The 18,137-nt window shown below is 39.1% G+C and overlaps 2 protein-coding genes across 2 annotated transcripts in view; both read left to right on the top strand.

Moving 5' to 3' along the window:
• The first annotated feature begins 464 nt into the window (after positions 1–464).
• Positions 465–13,732, top strand: PSMB5 (proteasome 20S subunit beta 5). Its single transcript, XM_062512432.1, has 3 exons — positions 465–2,174; positions 6,583–6,889; positions 13,016–13,732. Exons 1-3 carry the CDS (start codon positions 1,794–1,796, stop codon positions 13,315–13,317), a joined length of 990 nt encoding a protein of 329 aa, XP_062368416.1. The 5' UTR covers positions 465–1,793; the 3' UTR covers positions 13,318–13,732.
• A 303-nt stretch (positions 13,733–14,035) lies between these two features.
• Positions 14,036–18,137, top strand: part of RNF40 (ring finger protein 40) — a 37,248-nt gene continuing 33,146 nt past the window's right edge. Inside the window, exon 1 of the mRNA XM_062512351.1 lies at positions 14,036–14,059. Within this exon, the coding sequence (XP_062368335.1) occupies positions 14,036–14,059 (24 nt within the window). The remainder of the gene's footprint in view (positions 14,060–18,137) is intronic.

Below are 18,137 nucleotides of genomic sequence, written 5' to 3'. Positions count from 1 at the left end.
GGGACTGGGAGGGACTGGGAGGGGTCTAAGGGTCACTGGGAGGGACTGGGAGGGAACTGGGAGGGACTGGGAGGGGTCTAAGGGTCACTGGGAGGGACTGGGAGGAAACTGGGAAAAACTGGGAGGGACTGGGAGGGGTCTAACGGTCACTGGGAGGGGTTTAGGGGTTACTGGGAGGGACTGGGAGGGGTCTAAGGGTTACTGGGAGGAAACTGGAAGAAACTGGGAGGAACTGGGAGGGGTCTAAGGGTTACTGGGAGGGACTGGGAGGGGTTTAGGGGCTACTGGGAGGGACTGGGAGGGGGATAGGGGTTACTGGGAGGAAACTGGGAAAAACTGGGAGGAACTGGGGTGGACTGGGAGGGGTCTAAGGGTCACTGGGAGGGACTGGGAGGAATTGGGATGGACTGGGAGGGGTCTAAGGGTCACTGGGACAGACTGGGAGGGGGTTAGGGGTTACTGGGAGGGACTGGGAGGGAACTGGGATGGACTGGGAGGGACTGGGAGGAAAGTGGGATGGACTGGGAGGGACGGGGAGGAAACTGGGATGGACTGGGAGGGGTCTAAGGGTCACTGGGAGGGACTGGGAGGAAACTGGGATGGACTGGGAGGGGTCTAAGGGTCACTGGGACAGACTGGGAGGGGGTTAGGGGTTACTGGGAGGGACTGGGAGGAACTGGGATGGACTGGGAGGGAACTGGGATGGACTGGGAGGGGTCTAAGTGTCACTGGGAGGAACTGGGAGAGAATTGGGATGAACTGGGATAAACTGGGATGAACTGGGATAAACTGGGATGAACTGGGATAAACTGGGATGAACCTCACTGTAACCCCGTCCATTTAAACCATTAAAACATCCCAAAAAAAAACTTTTTTTTTTTTTTTTTTTTTTTAATCCTTATTTTTTTTCACCATCGGCACCGGATTTTGGGGGGAATTTTTAAAGGATTTAGGGGCTCGTCCAATCGTCTCAGTTAATAAATTTAATTACTTTAAATTCTCCGGGTTGAAATACTCAGACTTTGCCCCAAATCCCCTCAAATTTCGCTGCAAATTTTTCAGATTTCTGACACAAATCGCCTCAAACTGCACCAAAACCGACAATTTTTTTACCTCAAATTCCCTCACGACGTCACCAAAAAAAAAAAAAAAAAAAAAAAAAAAAAAACCACGTTATTTTCAACACAAATCTCCTCACAAAATCCCCAAAAATGTGAAGTTTTGCCTAAAAACACCCAAAACCTGCAACTTTCACCTCAAATCCCCTCGGTTTATTTTAAATTTAACTTTTTTTTTTTTTTGGAACCTCAGGTTCTTCTCGGAGTCCCCAAACTCTGCAAGTTTCACCTCGAATCTCAAAAATCCCCCCAAAATTAATTTTTTACCCTAAACCCCCTCAAAAATGTTATTTTTACTCCTCAAACCCCTCCTAAAAAAAATTTAATTTTTACCTCAGATCTCCTCAGGCCTTTCCTCGAACAGCTCCAAACTTGGGAGATTTCACCCCAAAACCCCCTCAACTCCCTTTCTATTTTTCTCCGCAAAACCGCGGGTTTTTTCCCCCAAATCCTTTCCCGCCGATTCATTACTTAAAGAATTTTAATTCCCGCCTTCAAATTTAGCCGAAATCTCCTTTTTTTCCCCTCATTTTAAGGCTTTAATTCCCATTTAATTCCAGAACCCCGAGTCATGCCCTCAACCAAAATGGCGCCGCCACCTTCGCGCCTTTATTTTTGTTCCCACGCTGCGCATGCGCCGCCGCCATTTTCTGCTCTTCCCTGCCCTCAACCAAAATGGCGCCAGCCCCTTCGCGTCTTCCCTCTCTCCCTCTACGCATGCGCAGCCGCCATCTCGCGCTTCTGGTTGCATTCACCCATAACAAAGATGGCGCCCGCGTTGCGTCACCGCCGCCATTTTGTGGGCGCCACCTCCCTCAGGAGCCCAAATCCAAGATGGCGCTCGCCAGCGTTCTCCGCTCGGAGCTGCCGGATTTTTCCAAAAGTTTTTCGGGAATTTCCAAAAATTTTCCCGAAGATTCTGAGGCGATTCCTGAAATTTTGCGGGATCCTCCTGGTCCTCCGCGGGTTTTGGCGGCTCCGCCTTGGGGCGTTCAGGTCGTGCAGGGTGGGCCCGGTTTTGAGATGCTTCACGGCACCACCACCTTGGCCTTTAAGGTAAGGGGAGAGGGAAATTTCCTTAAAATTTTATTTAAGAGCAAAAAGAAAAAAAAAACAAAAACTCAAAATTTCCTTGTGGGTAACTTCAAATTGAGGAAAATCGGGTTCGCGGCTTTAAAATCCTCAAATCGGTAAAATTTACCTCAAAAATCTACGCGGGAATGATCTGGGAGGAAAAAAAAAAATGGGGATTTTTTTTTTTTTTTTTTTGCCTTAAAAATCGCCCCAAAATTCATTAAAATTAAAGGAAGTTATCACCAAAATTTCCCATTTTGGAATCCAAAAATTCCCCGTTTTTGGTATAAAAAGTTCCCGTTTTTGGGACAAAAAAAAATTCCCATTTTAGACCCAAAAATTCCCGGTTTTTGGTATAAAAAATTCCCATTTTACGACCCAAAATTTCGCGTTTTAGACCCCAAAAATCCCGGTTTTTGGTATAAGAAATTCCCATTTTAAGACCCAAAAATTTCCCATTTTAGACCCAAAAATTCCCGGTTTTTGGTATAAAAAAATTCCCATTTTGGACCCAAAATTTCCCATTTTAGACCCAAAAATTCCCGGTTTTTGGTATAAAAAAATTCCCATTTTTGACCCAAAAATTTCCCATTTTTGACCCAAAAATTCCCGGTTTTTGGTATAAAAAAATTCCCATTTTGGACCCAAAAATTTCCCATTTTCGACCCAAAAATTCCCGGTTTTTGGTATAAAAAAATTCCCATTTTGGACCCAAAAATTTCCCATTTTAGACCCAAAAATTCCCGGTTTTTGGTATAAAAAAATTCCCATTTTCGACCCAAAAATTCCCGGTTTTTGGTATAAAAAAATTCCCATTTTGGACCCAAAATTTCCCATTTTAGACCCAAAAATTCCCGGTTTTTGGTATAAAAAATTCCCATTTTGGACCCAAAAATTCCCATTTTAGGACCCAAAATTTCCCATTTTAGAACAAAAAATTCCCTGGTTTTGATATAAAAAATTCCCATTTTAGGACCTAAAATTTCCCATTTTGGACCCCAAAATTCCCATTTTTGGTATAAAAAATTCCCATTTTTGGGGGTAATAATGGGGAAAAAAAAGGGAAATTTTTGAGGAACAAAATGGGGAAAATTTGAGCAAAAAATGGGAATTTTTTTAGGAAAAAAAAGAGGATTTTAAGGGGGGAAAATAAAGGAAATTCGAGGGGAAAATGTGATTTTTTTTTTTTTGGGAAATAATGAAAAAATGGGGAAATTTTGGGGAAAAATTAGGATTTTTTTGGGGGGGAAGAATGGGGAAAAAATTTGGAATTTTTTGGGGAAAAATTGGGAAATAAATGGGATTTTAGGTGGGAAAAATTGAGGAAAAAATGGGATTTTTAGGGGAAGAAAATTGAGGAAAAAATTGGATTTTATGGGAAAAAGTTGAGAAAAAAATGAGGTTTTTTAGGTTAGAAAAATTGAGGAAAAAATGGGAATTTAGGGGATGAAAATTGAGGAAAAATTTGGATTTTTAGTGGAAAAAATTCAGGAAAAAATGGGATTTTAGGGGTAAAAAAATCAGAAAAAAATGGGATTTTAGGTGGAAAAATTCAAAATAAAAACGGGATTTTAGGGGAAAAAAATTGAGGGAAAAATGAGATTTTTAGGTGGGAAAAATTGAGGAAAAAATGGGATTTTAGGTGGGAAAAATTCTTTAAAAAAATGGGATTTTAGGGTAAAAAAATGAGAAAAAAATGGGATTTTTAGGGAAAAAAATTGAGGAAAAAATGGGATTTTAGGTGGGAAAAAATTGGGAAAAAAATGGGATTTTAGGAGGGAAAATTGAGGAAAAAAAGGGATTTTAAGGGGAAAAATTGAGTAAAAAATGGGATTTTTGGCGCAAAAATTCTTTAAAAAAAATGGGATTTTAGGGTAAAAAATTGAGAAAAAAATGGAATTTTTAGGGAAAAAAATTTGAGGAAAAAATGGGATTTTAGGTGGGAAAAATTCTTTAAAAAAATGGGATTTTAGGGTAAAAAATGAGAAAAAAATGGGATTTTTAGGGAAAAAAATTGAGAAAAAAATGGGATTTTTAGGGTAAAAAATTGAGGAAAAAATGGGATTTTTAGGGAAAAAAATTGAGGAAAAAATGGGATTTTTAGGGTAAAAAATTGAGGAAAAAATGGGATTTTTAGGGTTAAAAATTGAGAAAAAAATGGGATTTTTAGGGAAAAAATTGAGGAAAAAATGGGATTTTAGGGGCAAAAATTCTTTAAAAAAAATGGGATTTTAGGGTAAAAAATGAGAAAAAAAATGGGATTTTTAGGGAAAAAAATTGAGGAAAAAATGGGATTTTAGGTGGGAAAAATTCTTTAAAAAAATGGGATTTTAGGGTAAAAAATGAGAAAAAAATGGGATTTTTAGGGTAAAAAATTGAGGAAAAAATGGGATTTTTAGGGAAAAAAATTGAGGAAAAAATGGGATTTTTAGGGAAAAAAATTGAGGAAAAAATGGGATTTTTAGGGAAAAAATTGAGGAAAAAATGGGATTTTTAGGGAAAAAAATTGAGGAAAAAATGGGATTTTAGGTGGGAAAAATCTTTTAAAAAATGGGATTTTAGGGTAAAAAATTGAGAAAAAAATGGAATTTTTAGGGAAAAAAATTTGAGGAAAAAATGGGATTTTAGGTGGGAAAAATTCTTTAAAAAAATGGGATTTTAGGGTAAAAAATGAGAAAAAAATGGGATTTTTAGGGAAAAAAATTGAGAAAAAAATGGGATTTTTAGGGAAAAAATTGAGGAAAAAATGGGATTTTTAGGGTAAAAAATTGAGAAAAAAATGGGATTTTAGGGAAAAAAATTGAGGAAAAAATGGGATTTTTAGGGAAAAAAAATGAGAAAAAAATGGGATTTTTAGGGTAAAAATTGAGAAAAAAATGGGATTTTAGGGAATAAAATTGAGGAAAAAATGGGATTTTAGGTGGGAAAAATTCTTTAAAAAAAACGGGATTTTAGGGTAAAAAATGAGAAAAAAATGGAATTTTTAGGGTAAAAATTTGAGAAAAAAATGGGATTTTAGGGGCAAAAATTCTTTTAAAAAATGGGATTTTAGGGTAAAAAATGAGAAAAAAATGGGATTTTAGGGGAAAAAAATTGAGGAAAAATTGGGATTTTAGGTGGGAAAAATTGAGAAAAAAATGGGATTTTTAGGGAAAAAAATTGAGGAAAAAATGGGATTTTTAGGGTAAAAAATGAGAAAAAAATGGGATTTTTAGGGAAAAAAATTGAGAAAAAAATGGGATTTTAAGGGTAAAAAATTGAGAAAAAAATGGGATTTTTAGGGTAAAAATTGAGGAAAAAAATGGGATTTTTAGGGTAAAAAATGAGAAAAAAATGGGATTTTTAGGGAAAAAAATTGAGGAAAAAATGGCATTTTTAGGGAAAAATTCTTTAAAAAAATGGGATTTTAGGGAAAAAAATTGAGAAAAAAATGGGATTTTAGGTGGGAAAAATTGAGAAAAAAATGGGATTTTAGGGTAAAAAATTGAGAAAAAAATGGGATTTTAGGGTAAAAAATGAGAAAAAAATGGGATTTTTAGGGAAAAAAATTGAGGAAAAAATGGCATTTTTAGGGAAAAATTCTTTAAAAAAATGGGATTTTAGGGAAAAAAATTGAGAAAAAAAGGGATTTTAGGTGGGAAAAATTGAGAAAAAAATGGGATTTTAGGGGAAAAAATTGAGGAAAAAATGGGATTTTTAGGGAAAAAAATTGAGAAAAAAATGGGATTTTAGGGAAAAAAATTGAGGAAAAAATGGGATTTTTAGGGTAAAATTCTTTAAAAAAATGGGATTTTAGGGAAAAAAAATTGAGGAAAAAAAGGGATTTTAGGTGGGAAAAATTGAGAAAAAAATGGGATTTTAGGGAAAAAAATTGAGGAAAAAAAGGGATTTTAGGTGGGAAAAATTGAGAAAAAAATGGGATTTTAGGGGAAAAAATTGAGGAAAAAATGGGATTTTTTTGGGAAAAAAATTGAGGAAAAAATGGGATTTTTAGGGAAAAAATTGAGGAAAAAATGGGATTTTTAGGGTTAAAAATTGAGGAAAAAAATGGGATTTTTAGGGAAAAATTCTTTAAAAAAATGGGATTTTTAGGGAAAAAAATTGAGAAAAAAATGGGATTTTAGGATTTCCGATGACCCCAAAAAAACCAAAAAAAAAAAAAAAACCCCCAAAAAAATCCCCTCTCCCCGGGATTAAAAAAAAACCCCAAAAATTCCGTAAATTTTTCCTCTCCTCAACCCCCGAGCGACTTCGAAATTCCTCTCCGTGCGTCCCTTTGAAATTTCCACCCCGCGTTCCGACCGATTTTAATTTTAATTCGATTATAATTATAATTATTATTTAATTATTATTATTATTTTATTTAACGTACCGGGTTTGATTTCCGCAGTCTCCGGCCGGCGTCACGGTGGCCGTTGACTCGCGGGCCACTGCGGGTTCGTACGTGGCCTCTCAGTCGGTTCTCAAAGTTTTACCGATCGACTCTCGAATCTTGGGCACCATGGCCGGCGGCGCCGCCGACTGCTCCTTTTGGCAACGCCTCGTCGCCCGTCAGTGCCGCGTGCAGGAGCTGAGGAACAAAGAGCCCGTCTCGGTAGCCGCAGCCTCCAAGTTGCTAGCCAACCTGGTGTACCAGTACAAAGGGATGGGGTTGAGCTTGGGAACCATGGTGTGCGGATGGGACAAACGAGGGCCAGGTAAGGGGGTGACGTTGCGAAAGGGCGACAAGGATTCGGTAGCCACGTCGCTCTATTTGGTAGCCACAGGCCTAAAATTGCGTTTAGCAAGGCCAGATTCGCCCCTAACGGTCTCAGAATGGTTTGTGAGCGCCTAAGGGTGCCACACGAGCGAAAAATTTTGGTAGCCACATCACAAGATTTGGTAGCCACAGCCCTAAAATGAGGTTTAGCAAGGCCAGATTCGCCCCTAACGGTGTCAGAATGGTTTGTGAGCGCCTAAGGGTGCTGGACGAGCGAAAAAATTTGGTAGCCACATCATCAAATTTGGTAGCCACAGCACTAAAATCAGGTTTAGCAAGGCCAGATTCGCCCCTAACAGTCTCAGAATGGTTTGTGAATGCCTAAGGGCGCCGGACTAGCAAAAAAACTTGGTAGCCACATCATCAAATTTGGTAGCCACAGCGCTAAAATCAGGTTTAGCAAGGCCAGATTCACTCCTAACGGTCTCAGAATGGTTTGTGAGTGCCTAAGGGCTCCAGCCGAGCGAAAAAACTTGGTAGCCACATCATCAAATTTGGTAGCCACAGCCCTAAAATGAGGTTTAGCAAGGCCAGATTCGCCCCTAACAGTCTCAGAATGGTTTGTGAGCGCCTAAGGGCTCCAGCCGAGCGAAAAAACTTGGTAGCCACATCATCAAATTTGGTAGCCACAGCCCTAAAATGAGGTTTAGCAAGCCCAGATTCACTCCTAACGGTCTCAGAATGGTTTGTGAGTGCCTAAGGTTGCCACACGAGCGAAAAAATTTGGTAGCCAAATCATCAAATTTGGTAGCCACAGCCCTAAAATCAGGTTTAGCAAGCCCAGATTCACTCCTAACGGTCTCAGAATGGTTTGTGAGCGCCTAAGGGCTCCAGCCGAGCGAAAAAACTTGGTAGCCACATCATCAAATTTGGTAGCCACAGCGCTAAAATCAGGTTTAGCAAGGCCAGATTCACTCCTAACGGTCTCAGAATGGTTTGTGAGCGCCTAAGGGCTCCAGCCGAGCGAAAAAACTTGGTAGCCACATCATCAAATTTGGTAGCCACATCACGCAATTTGGTAGCCACAGCCCTAAAATCAGGTTTAGCAAGCCCAGATTCACTCCTAACGGTCTCAGAATGCTTTGTGAGCGCCTAAGGGCGCCGGACGAGCAAAAAAATTTGGTAGCCACATCATCAAATTTGGTAGCCACATCACTAAAATCAGGTTTAGCAAGGCCAGATTCACTCCTAACGGTCTCAGAATGCTTTGTGAGCGCCTAAGGGCGCCGGACGAGCAAAAAAATTTGGTAGCCACATCATCAAATTTGGTAGCCACATCACTAAAATCAGGTTTAGCAAGGCCAGATTCACTCCTAACAGTCTCAGAATGGTTTGTGAGCGCCTAAGGGCTCCAGCCGAGCGAAAAAACTTGGTAGCCACATCATCAAATTTGGTAGCCACAGCACTAAAATGAGGTTTAGCAAGGCCAGATTCACTCCTAACGGTCTCAGAATGGTTTGTGAGCGCCTAAGGGTGCCACACGAGCGAAAAAATTTGGTAGCCACATCATCAAATTTGGTAGCCACATCACCCAATTTGGTAGCCACAGCCCTAAAATGAGGTTTAGCAAGCCCAGATTCACTCCTAACGGTGTCAGAATGGTTTGTGAGCGCCTAAGGGTGCCACACGAGCGAAAAAATTTGGTAGCCACATCACAAGATTTGGTAGCCACAGGCCTAAAATTGCGTTTAGCAAGCCCAGATTCACTCCTAATGGTCTCAGAATGGTTTGTGAGCGCGTAAGGGCTCCAGCCGAGCGAAAAAACTTGGTAGCCACATCATCAAATTTGGTAGCCACAGCGCTAAAATGAGGTTTAGCAAGCCCAGATTCACTCCTAATGGTCTCAGAATGGTTTGTGAGCGCCTAAGGGCTCCAGCCGAGCGAAAAAACTTGGTAGCCACATCATCAAATTTGGTAGCCACAGCCCTAAAATGAGGTTTAGCAAGGCCAGATTCGCCCCTAACGGTGTCAGAATGGTTTGTGAGCGCCTAAGGGTGCTGGACGAGCAAAAAAATTTGGTAGCCACATCATCAAATTTGGTAGCCACAGCGCTAAAATCAGGTTTAGCAAGGCCAGATTCACTCCTAACGGTGTCAGAATGGTTTGTGAGCGCCTAAGGGTGCTGGACGAGCAAAAAAATTTGGTAGCCACATCATCAAATTTGGTAGCCACAGCCCTAAAATGAGGTTTAGCAAGGCCAGATTCACTCTTAACGGTCTCAGAATGGTTTGTGAGTGCCTAAGGTTGCCACACGAGCAAAAAAATTTGGTAGCCACATCATCAAATTTGGTAGCCGCAGCCCTAAAATTGCATTTGGCAAGGCCAGATTCACTCCTAACAGTCTCAGAATGGTTTGTGAGTGCCTAACGTTGCCACACGAGCGAAAAATTTTGGTAGCCACATCACAAGATTTGGTAGCCACAGCCCTAAAATGAGGTTTAGCAAGCCCAGATTCACTCCTAACGGTCTCAGAATGGTTTGTGAGCGCCTAAGGGCTCCAGCCGAGCGAAAAAACTTGGTAGCCACATCATCAAATTTGGTAGCCACAGCGCTAAAATCAGGTTTAGCAAGGCCAGATTCACTCCTAACGGTCTCAGAATGGTTTGTGAGCGCCTAAGGGCTCCAGCCGAGCGAAAAAACTTGGTAGCCACATCATCAAATTTGGTAGCCACATCACGCAATTTGGTAGCCACAGCCCTAAAATCAGGTTTAGCAAGCCCAGATTCACTCCTAACGGTCTCAGAATGGTTTGTGAGCGCCTAAGGGTGCCACACGAGCGAAAAAATTTGGTAGCCACATCATCAAATTTGGTAGCCACAGCACTAAAATCAGGTTTAGCAAGGCCAGATTCACTCCTAACGGTCTCAGAATGGTTTGTGAGTGCCTAACGTTGCCACACGAGCGAAAAAATTTGGTAGCCACATCACAAGATTTGGTAGCCACAGGCCTAAAATTGCGTTTAGCAAGGCCAGATTCGCCCCTAACGGTGTCAGAATGGTTTGTGAGCGCCTAAGGGCTCCAGCCGAGCGAAAAAACTTGGTAGCCACATCATCAAATTTGGTAGCCACAGCGCTAAAATCAGGTTTAGCAAGCCCAGATTCACTCCTAACGGTCTCAGAATGGTTTGTGAGCGCCTAAGGGTGCCACACGAACGAAAAAATTTGGTAGCCACATCATCAAATTTGGTAGCCACATCACCCAATTTGGTAGCCACAGCCCTAAAATGAGGTTTAGCAAGCCCAGATTCACTCCTAACGGTCTCAGAATGGTTTGTGAGTGCCTAAGGTTGCCACACGAGCGAAAAAATTTGGTAGCCAAATCATCAAATTTGGTAGCCACAGCCCTAAAATCAGGTTTAGCAAGCCCAGATTCACTCCTAACAGTCTCAGAATGGTTTGTGAGTGCCTAAGGGCGCCGGACTAGCAAAAAAACTTGGTAGCCACATCATCAAATTTGGTAGCCACAGCGCTAAAATCAGGTTTAGCAAGGCCAGATTCACCCCTAACGGTCTCAGAATGGTTTGTGAGTGCCTAAGGGCTCCAGCCAAGTGAAAAAACTTGGTAGCCACATCGTCAAATTTGGTAGCCACATCACCCAATTTGGTAGCCACAGCCCTAAAATGAGGTTTAGCAAGCCCAGATTCACTCCTAACGGTCTCAGAATGGTTTGTGAGCGCCTAAGGGTGCCACACGAGCGAAAAAATTTGGTAGCCACATCATCAAATTTGGTAGCCACAGCACTAAAATCAGGTTTAGCAAGGCCAGATTCACTCCTAACGGTCTCAGAATGGTTTGTGAGTGCCTAACGTTGCCACACGAGCGAAAAAATTTGGTAGCCACATCACAAGATTTGGTAGCCACAGGCCTAAAATTGCGTTTAGCAAGGCCAGATTCGCCCCTAACGGTGTCAGAATGGTTTGTGAGCGCCTAAGGGCTCCAGCCGAGCGAAAAAACTTGGTAGCCACATCATCAAATTTGGTAGCCACAGCACTAAAATCAGGTTTAGCAAGCCCAGATTCACTCTTAACGGTCTCAGAATGGTTTGTGAGCGCCTAAGGGTGCCACACGAACGAAAAAATTTGGTAGCCACATCATCAAATTTGGTAGCCACAGCCCTAAAATCAGGTTTAGCAAGCCCAGATTCACTCCTAACGGTCTCAGAATGGTTTGTGAGCGCCTAAGGTTGCCACACGAGCAAAAAAATTTGGTAGCCACATCATCAAATTTGGTAGCCACACCCCAAAATTCACTTTGAACGTGACTGAATTGACTCCTAATGCCATAGATCTTGTTCCATGGGGTCTGAACTTGTTTGCCACGTGAAAAAACTTGGTAGCCACATCACCGAATTTGGTAGCCACAGCCAAAAAATGGCTTTTAAAGTGGCCGAATTGACTCCTAAAGGTACGGAACTTGTTCCATGGGGTCTGAATGAACTTGGCAAGTGTAAAAACTTGGTAGCCACATCACCAAATTTGGTAGCCACACACCAAAAACTGGTTTTAAAGTGGCCGAATTGAGTCTAAACAGCATGGAACTTGTTCTATGGGGTCTGAATGGACTTGGCAAGTGAAAAAACTTGGTAGCCACACCACCAAATTTGGTAGCCACACCCCAAAAATCGCTTTTAAAGTGGCCGAATTGACTCCTAAAGTCATGGAACTTGTTCCATGGGGTCTGAATGAACTTGGCAAGTGTAAAAACTTGGTAGCCACACCACCAAATTTGGTAGCCACACACCAAAAACTGGTTTTAAAGTGGCCGAATTGACTCCTAAAGGTACAGAACTTGTTCCATGGGGTCTGAATGAACTTGGCAAGTGAAAAAACTTGGTAGCCACATCACCAAATTTGGTAGCCACATCCCAAAAATGGCTTTTAAAGTGGCCGAATTGAGTCTAAACAGCATGGAACTTGTTCTATGGGGTCTGAATGAACTTGGCAAGTGAAAAAACTTGGTAGCCACACGACCAAATTTGGTAGCCACACCCCAAAAATCGCTTTTAAAGTGGCCGAATTGACTCCTAAATGTACGGAACTTGTTCCATGGGGTCTGAATGAACTTGGCAAGTGAAAAAACTTGGTAGCCACATCACCGAATTTGGTAGCCACACCCCAAAAATCGCTTTTAAAGTGGCTGAATTGACTCCTAAAGTCATGGAACTTGTTCTATGGGGTCTGAATGAACTTGGCAAGTGAAAAAACTTGGTAGCCACACCACCAAATTTGGTAGCCACACCCCAAAAATCGCTTTTAAAGTGGCCAAATTGACTCCTAAAGGTACGGAACTTGTTCCATGGGGTCTGAATGGACTTGGCAAGTGAAAAAACTTGGTAGCCACACCACCAAATTTGGTAGCCACATCCCAAAAATGGCTTTTAAAGTGGCCAAATTGACTCCTAAAGGTACGGAACTTGTTCCATGGGGTCTGAATGGACTTGGCAAGTGAAAAAACTTGGTAGCCACATCACCGAATTTGGTAGCCACACACCAAAAACTGGTTTTAAAGTGGCCGAATTGAGTCTAAACAGCATGGAACTTGTTCTATGGGGTCTGAATGAACTTGGCAAGTGAAAAAACTTGGTAGCCACACCACCAAATTTGGTAGCCACAGCCAAAAAATCGCTTTTAAAGTGGCCGAATTGACTCCTAAAGTCATGGAACTTGTTCCATGGGGTCTGAATGGACTTGGCAAGTGTAAAAACTTGGTAGCCACACCACCAAATTTGGTAGCCACACACCAAAAACTGGTTTTAAAGTGGCCGAATTGACTCCTAAAGGTACGGAACTTGTTCTATGGGGTCTGAATGGACTTGGCAAGTGAAAAAACTTGGTAGCCACACCACCAAATTTGGTAGCCACATCCCAAAAATGGCTTTTAAAGTGGCCAAATTGACTCCTAAAGGTACGGAACTTGTTCCATGGGGTCTGAATGGACTTGGCAAGTGTAAAAACTTGGTAGCCACACCACCAAATTTGGTAGCCACACCCCCCCCACCCCCTAATCAAAAACCCCATTTCTCCACTCATCCTTTTTTCCCCCCCCCTCCCCCTCCCCATCCTCAGGTCTTTACTACGTTGACAACGAGGGCCAACGCGTTTCCGGCAGCTCGTTCGCCGTCGGTTCGGGTTCGTCGTACGCTTACGGCGTTCTGGACCGCGGGCTGGCGGCGTTGGCGTCGGAGTCGGGCGCCGGCGAGGAGCGGGCGTGCGCCCTGGCGCGCCGGGCCATCTACCAAGCGTCGCGGCGCGACGCGTACTCGGGGGGGACGGTGCGGGTGTTCCACGTGGGACCCCGCGGGTGGAGGGAAGTGTCCCGGGATAACGTGGCAGAGCTGCAGGAAAGGTACGAGGAGGATTCGGGGTGAGCGGAGACGGGGGGGGGGGAAAGGGGGAAAAAGGAAGGAAGGAAAGGAGAGAAAGGAAAGAAAAGGGGAGAAAAAGAAAATAAAGAAATGAAAGAAATGAAAGAAGAAAAAAAGAAAATAAAGAAAGAAATGAAAGAAGAAAAAAAGAAAATAAAGAAAAGAAATGAAAGAAATGAAAGAAATGAAAGAAAAGAAAGGAAAGAAAGGAAAGAAAAGGAAGAAAAGAAAAGAAAGAAAAGAAAGAAAAGAAAGAAATGAAAGAAATGAAAGAAAAGAAAGAAAAGAAAGAAAAGAAATGAAAGAAATGAAAGAAAAGAAAGGAAAGAAAAGGAAGAAAAGAAAAGAAAGAAAAGAAAGGAAAGAAATGAAAGAAATGAAAGAAAAGAAAGAAATGAAAGAAAAGAAAAGAAAGAAAAGAAAGAAAAGAAAGAAAAGAAAAGAAAGAAAAGAAAAGAAAGAAAGGAAAGAAAGGAAAGAAATGAAAGAAAAGAAAGAAAAGAAAGAAAAGAAAGAAAAGAAATGAAAGATAAGAAAGGAAAGAAAGGAAAGAAATGAAAGAAATAAAAGAAATTAAAAAAAAAAGGAGTAAAATAATTAAAAAGTAAAAGAATAAAAAGGGGGTGGGGGAGAGAGAAATGAGGGAATGGAAAAATGGAGGAGGGGGAGAAATGGGGGAGGGGGAGGGGGAGTGGTGGTGGTTTTATTTTTGGGGGGAAAAATGGGGATTTTGGGGGTGAAAATGGTGAAAATGGGGAGTTAAAAATGATAAAAATGGGGATTTTTGGGGATAAAAATGTTAAAAATGGGGATTTTGGGGGTGAAAATGGTGAAAATGGGGAGTTAAAAATGATAAAAATGGGGATTTTGGGGATAAAAATGTTAAAAATGGGGAATTAAAAATGATAAAAATGGGGATTTTTGGGGGGATTAAAAATGATAAAAATGGGGATTTTGGGGATAAAAATGTTAAAAATGGGGAATTAAAAATAATAAAAATGGGGATTTTGGGGGAGAATTAAAAAATGATAAAAATGGGCATTTTTGGGATTAAAAATGATAAAAATGGGGAATTTTTTGGGATTGAAAATGGGGATTTTTGGGGTTTAAAAATGGTGAAAATGGGGATTTTGGGGGGTTAAAAATGATAAAAATGGGGATTTTTGGGGATAAAAATGTTAAAAATGGAATTAAAAATAATAAAAGTGGGGATTTTGGGGAATTAAAAATAATAAAAATGGGGATTTTGGGGGGAATTAAAAATGTTAAAAATGGGGATTTTTGGGGGTTAAAAATGGGGATTTTTTGGGATTGAAAATGGGGAATTTTGGGGGTAGGGAATGGAAAAAATGGGGATTTTGGGGGTAAAAATGATAAAAATGGGGATTTTGGGGAGAATTAAAAATAATAAAAATGGGGATTTTGGGAAAATTAAAAATGTTAAAAATGGGGATTTTGGGGTTAAAAATGGTGAAAATGGGGAGTTAAAAATGTTAAAAATGGGGATTTTTTGGGGGGATTAAAAATGATAAAAATGGGGATTTTGGGGATAAAAATGTTAAAAATGGGGAATTAAAAATAATAAAAATGGGGATTTTGGGGAATTAAAAATGATAAAAATGGGGATTTTTTGGGATTGAAAATGGGGATTTTAGGGGGTTAAAAATGGTAAAAAGGGGATTTTGGGGAAATTAAAAATGATAAAAATGGGGATTTTGGGGGAGAATTAAAAAATGATAAAAATGGGCATTTTTGGGATTAAAAATGATAAAAATGGGGAATTTTTTGGGATTGAAAATGGGGATTTTTGGGGTTTAAAATGGTGAAAATGGGGATTTTGGGGGGTTAAAAATGATAAAAATGGGGATTTTGGGAAAATTAAAAATGTTAAAAATGGGGATTTTTGGGGGGATTAAAAATGATAAAAATGGGGATTTTGGGGATAAAAATGTTAAAAATGGGGAATTAAAATTAATAAAAATGGGGATTTTGGGGAATTAAAATAATAAAAATGGGGATTTTGGGGGGAATTAAAAATGTTAAAAATGGGGATTTTGGGGGGTTAAAAATGGGGATTTTGGGGTTAAAAATGATAAAATGGGGATTTTTGGGGGATTGAAAATGATAAAATGGGGATTTTGGGGATAAAATGGTGAAAATGGGGAATTAAAATATAAAAATGGGGATTTTGGGGAATTAAAAATGATAAAAATGGGGATTTTGGGAAAATTAAAAATGTTAAAATGGGGATTTTTGGGGGGTTAAAAATGGGGATTTTTTGGGATTGAAAATGGGGAATTTTGGGGGTAGGGAATGGAAAAAATGGGGATTTTGGGGGTAAAATGATAAAAATGGGGATTTTGGGGAGAATTAAAAATAATAAAATGGGGATTTTGGGAAAAATAAAAATGTTAAAATTGGAGATTTTGGGGTTAAAAATGGGGATTTTTGGGGGGTTTAAAATGGGGATTTTTGGGGATTAAAATGTTAAAAATGGGGATTTTGGGGGGGATTGAAAATGATAAAAATGGGGATTTTGGGGATAAAAATGTTAAAAATGGGGAATTAAAATATTAAAAATGGGGATTTTGGGGGGAATTAAAATGTTAAAATTGGGGATTTTGGGAAAATTAAAATGTTAAAAATGGGGAATTAAAAATAATAAAAATGGGGATTTTGGGGGGAATTAAAAATGTTAAAAATGGGGATTTTTTGGGATTGAAAATGGGGATTTTAGGGGGTTAAAAATGGTAAAAAGGGGATTTTGGGGAAATTAAAATTATAAAATGGGGATTTTGGGGGAGAATTAAAAAATGATAAAAATGGGCATTTTTGGGATTAAAAATGATAAAAATGGGGAATTTTTTGGGATTGAAAGTGGGGATTTTTGAGGTTTAAAATGGTTGAAAATGGGGATTTTGGGGGGTTAAAATGATAAAAATGGGGATTTTTGGGGATAAAAATGTTAAAAATGGAATTAAAATAATAAAAGTGGGGATTTTGGGGAATTAAAAATAATAAAAATGGGGATTTTGGGGGGAATTAAAATGTTAAAAATGGGGATTTTTGGGGGTTAAAAATGGGGATTTTTTGGGATTGAAAATGGGGAATTTTGGGGGTAGGGAATGGAAAAAATGGGGATTTTGGGGGTAAAAATGATAAAAATGGGGATTTTGGGGAGAATTAATAATAAAAATGGGGATTTTGGGAAAATTAAATATGTTAAAAATGGGGATTTTGGGGTTAAAATGGTGAAAATGGGGAGTTAAATTGTTAAAATGGGGATTTTTTGGGGGGATTAAAAATGTTAAAAATGGGAATTAAAATAATAAAAATGGGGATTTTGGGGGGAATTAAAAATGTTAAAATGGGGATTTTGGGAAAATTAAAATGTTAAAAATGGGGATTTTTGGGGGGATTAAAATGATAAAATGGGGATTTTGGGGATAAAAATGGTGAAAATGGGGAATTAAAAATAATAAAAATTGGGGATTTTGGGGATTTAAAATGTTAAAAATGGGGATTTTGGGAAATTAAAATGTTAAAATTGGGGAATTAAAATTAATAAAAATGGGGATTTTGGGGAATTAAAAATGATAAAAATGGGGATTTTTTGGGATTGAAAATGGGGATTTTAGGGGGTTAAAAATGGTAAAAAAGGGGATTTTGGGGAAATTAAAATTATTAAAATTGGGGATTTTGGGGGAGAATTAAAAAATGATAAAAATGGGCATTTTTGGGATTAAAAATGATAAAAATGGGGAATTTTTTGGGATTGAAAATGGGGATTTTTGGGGTTTAAAAATGGTGAAAATGGGGATTTTGGGGGGTTAAAATGATAAAAATGGGGATTTTGGGAAAATTAAAATGTTAAAAATGGGGATTTTTGGGGGATTAAAAATGATAAAAATGGGGATTTTGGGGATAAAAATGTTAAAAATGGGGAATTAAAAATAATAAAAATGGGGATTTTGGGGAATTAAAATAATAAAAATGGGGATTTTGGGGGGAATTAAAAATGTTAAAAATGGGGATTTTGGGGGGTTAAAAATGGGGATTTTGGGGTTAAAATGATAAAAATGGGGATTTTTGGGGGGATTGAAATTGATAAAAATGGGGATTTTGGGGATAAAAATGGTGAAAATGGGGAATTAAAAATAATAAAAATGGGGATTTTGGGGAATTAAAAATGATAAAAATGGGGATTTTGGGAAAATTAAAAATGTTAAAAATGGGGATTTTTGGGGGGTTAAAAATGGGGATTTTTTGGGATTGAAAATGGGGAATTTTGGGGGTAGGGAATGGAAAAAATGGGGATTTTGGGGGTAAAAATGATAAAAATGGGGATTTTGGGAAATTAAAATGATAAAAATGGGGATTTTGGGAAAAATAAAAATGTTAAAAATGGAGATTTTGGGGTTAAAAATGGGGATTTTTGGGGGGTTAAAAATGGGGATTTTTGGGGATTAAAAATGTTAAAAATGGGGATTTTGGGGGGGATTGAAAATGATAAAAATGGGGATTTTGGGGATAAAAATGTTAAAAATGGGGAATTAAAAATAATAAAAATGGGGATTTTGGGGGGAATTAAAAATGTTAAAAATGGGGATTTTGGGAAAATTAAAATGTTAAAAATGGGAATTAAAAATAATAAAAATGGGGATTTTGGGGGAATTAAAATTGTTAAAAATGGGGATTTTGGGAAAATTAAAAATGTTAAAAATGGGGAATTAAAAATAATAAAAATGGGGATTTTGGGGAATTAAAAATGATAAAAATGGGGATTTTTTGGGATTGAAAATGGGGATTTTAGGGGGTTAAAA

Source organism: Cinclus cinclus, chromosome 36 (assembly GCF_963662255.1).
Source record: "Cinclus cinclus chromosome 36, bCinCin1.1, whole genome shotgun sequence".
In the NCBI taxonomy this organism is placed as follows: domain Eukaryota; kingdom Metazoa; phylum Chordata; class Aves; order Passeriformes; family Cinclidae; genus Cinclus; species Cinclus cinclus.
This window is presented reverse-complemented; position numbering and strand designations above follow the sequence as displayed.

Bases quoted from the DNA above. Each gene is read 5' to 3' on its own strand.
- PSMB5 (XM_062512432.1), top strand. From the start codon at position 1,794: ATGGCGCCAGCCCCTTCGCGTCTTCCCTCTCTCCCTCTACGCATGCGC. The intron at 2,175-6,582 runs GTAAGGGGAGAG...TGATTTCCGCAG, and splicing joins CCACCACCTTGGCCTTTAAG to TCTCCGGCCGGCGTCACGGT. The intron at 6,890-13,015 runs GTAAGGGGGTGA...CCCCATCCTCAG, and splicing joins ATGGGACAAACGAGGGCCAG to GTCTTTACTACGTTGACAAC.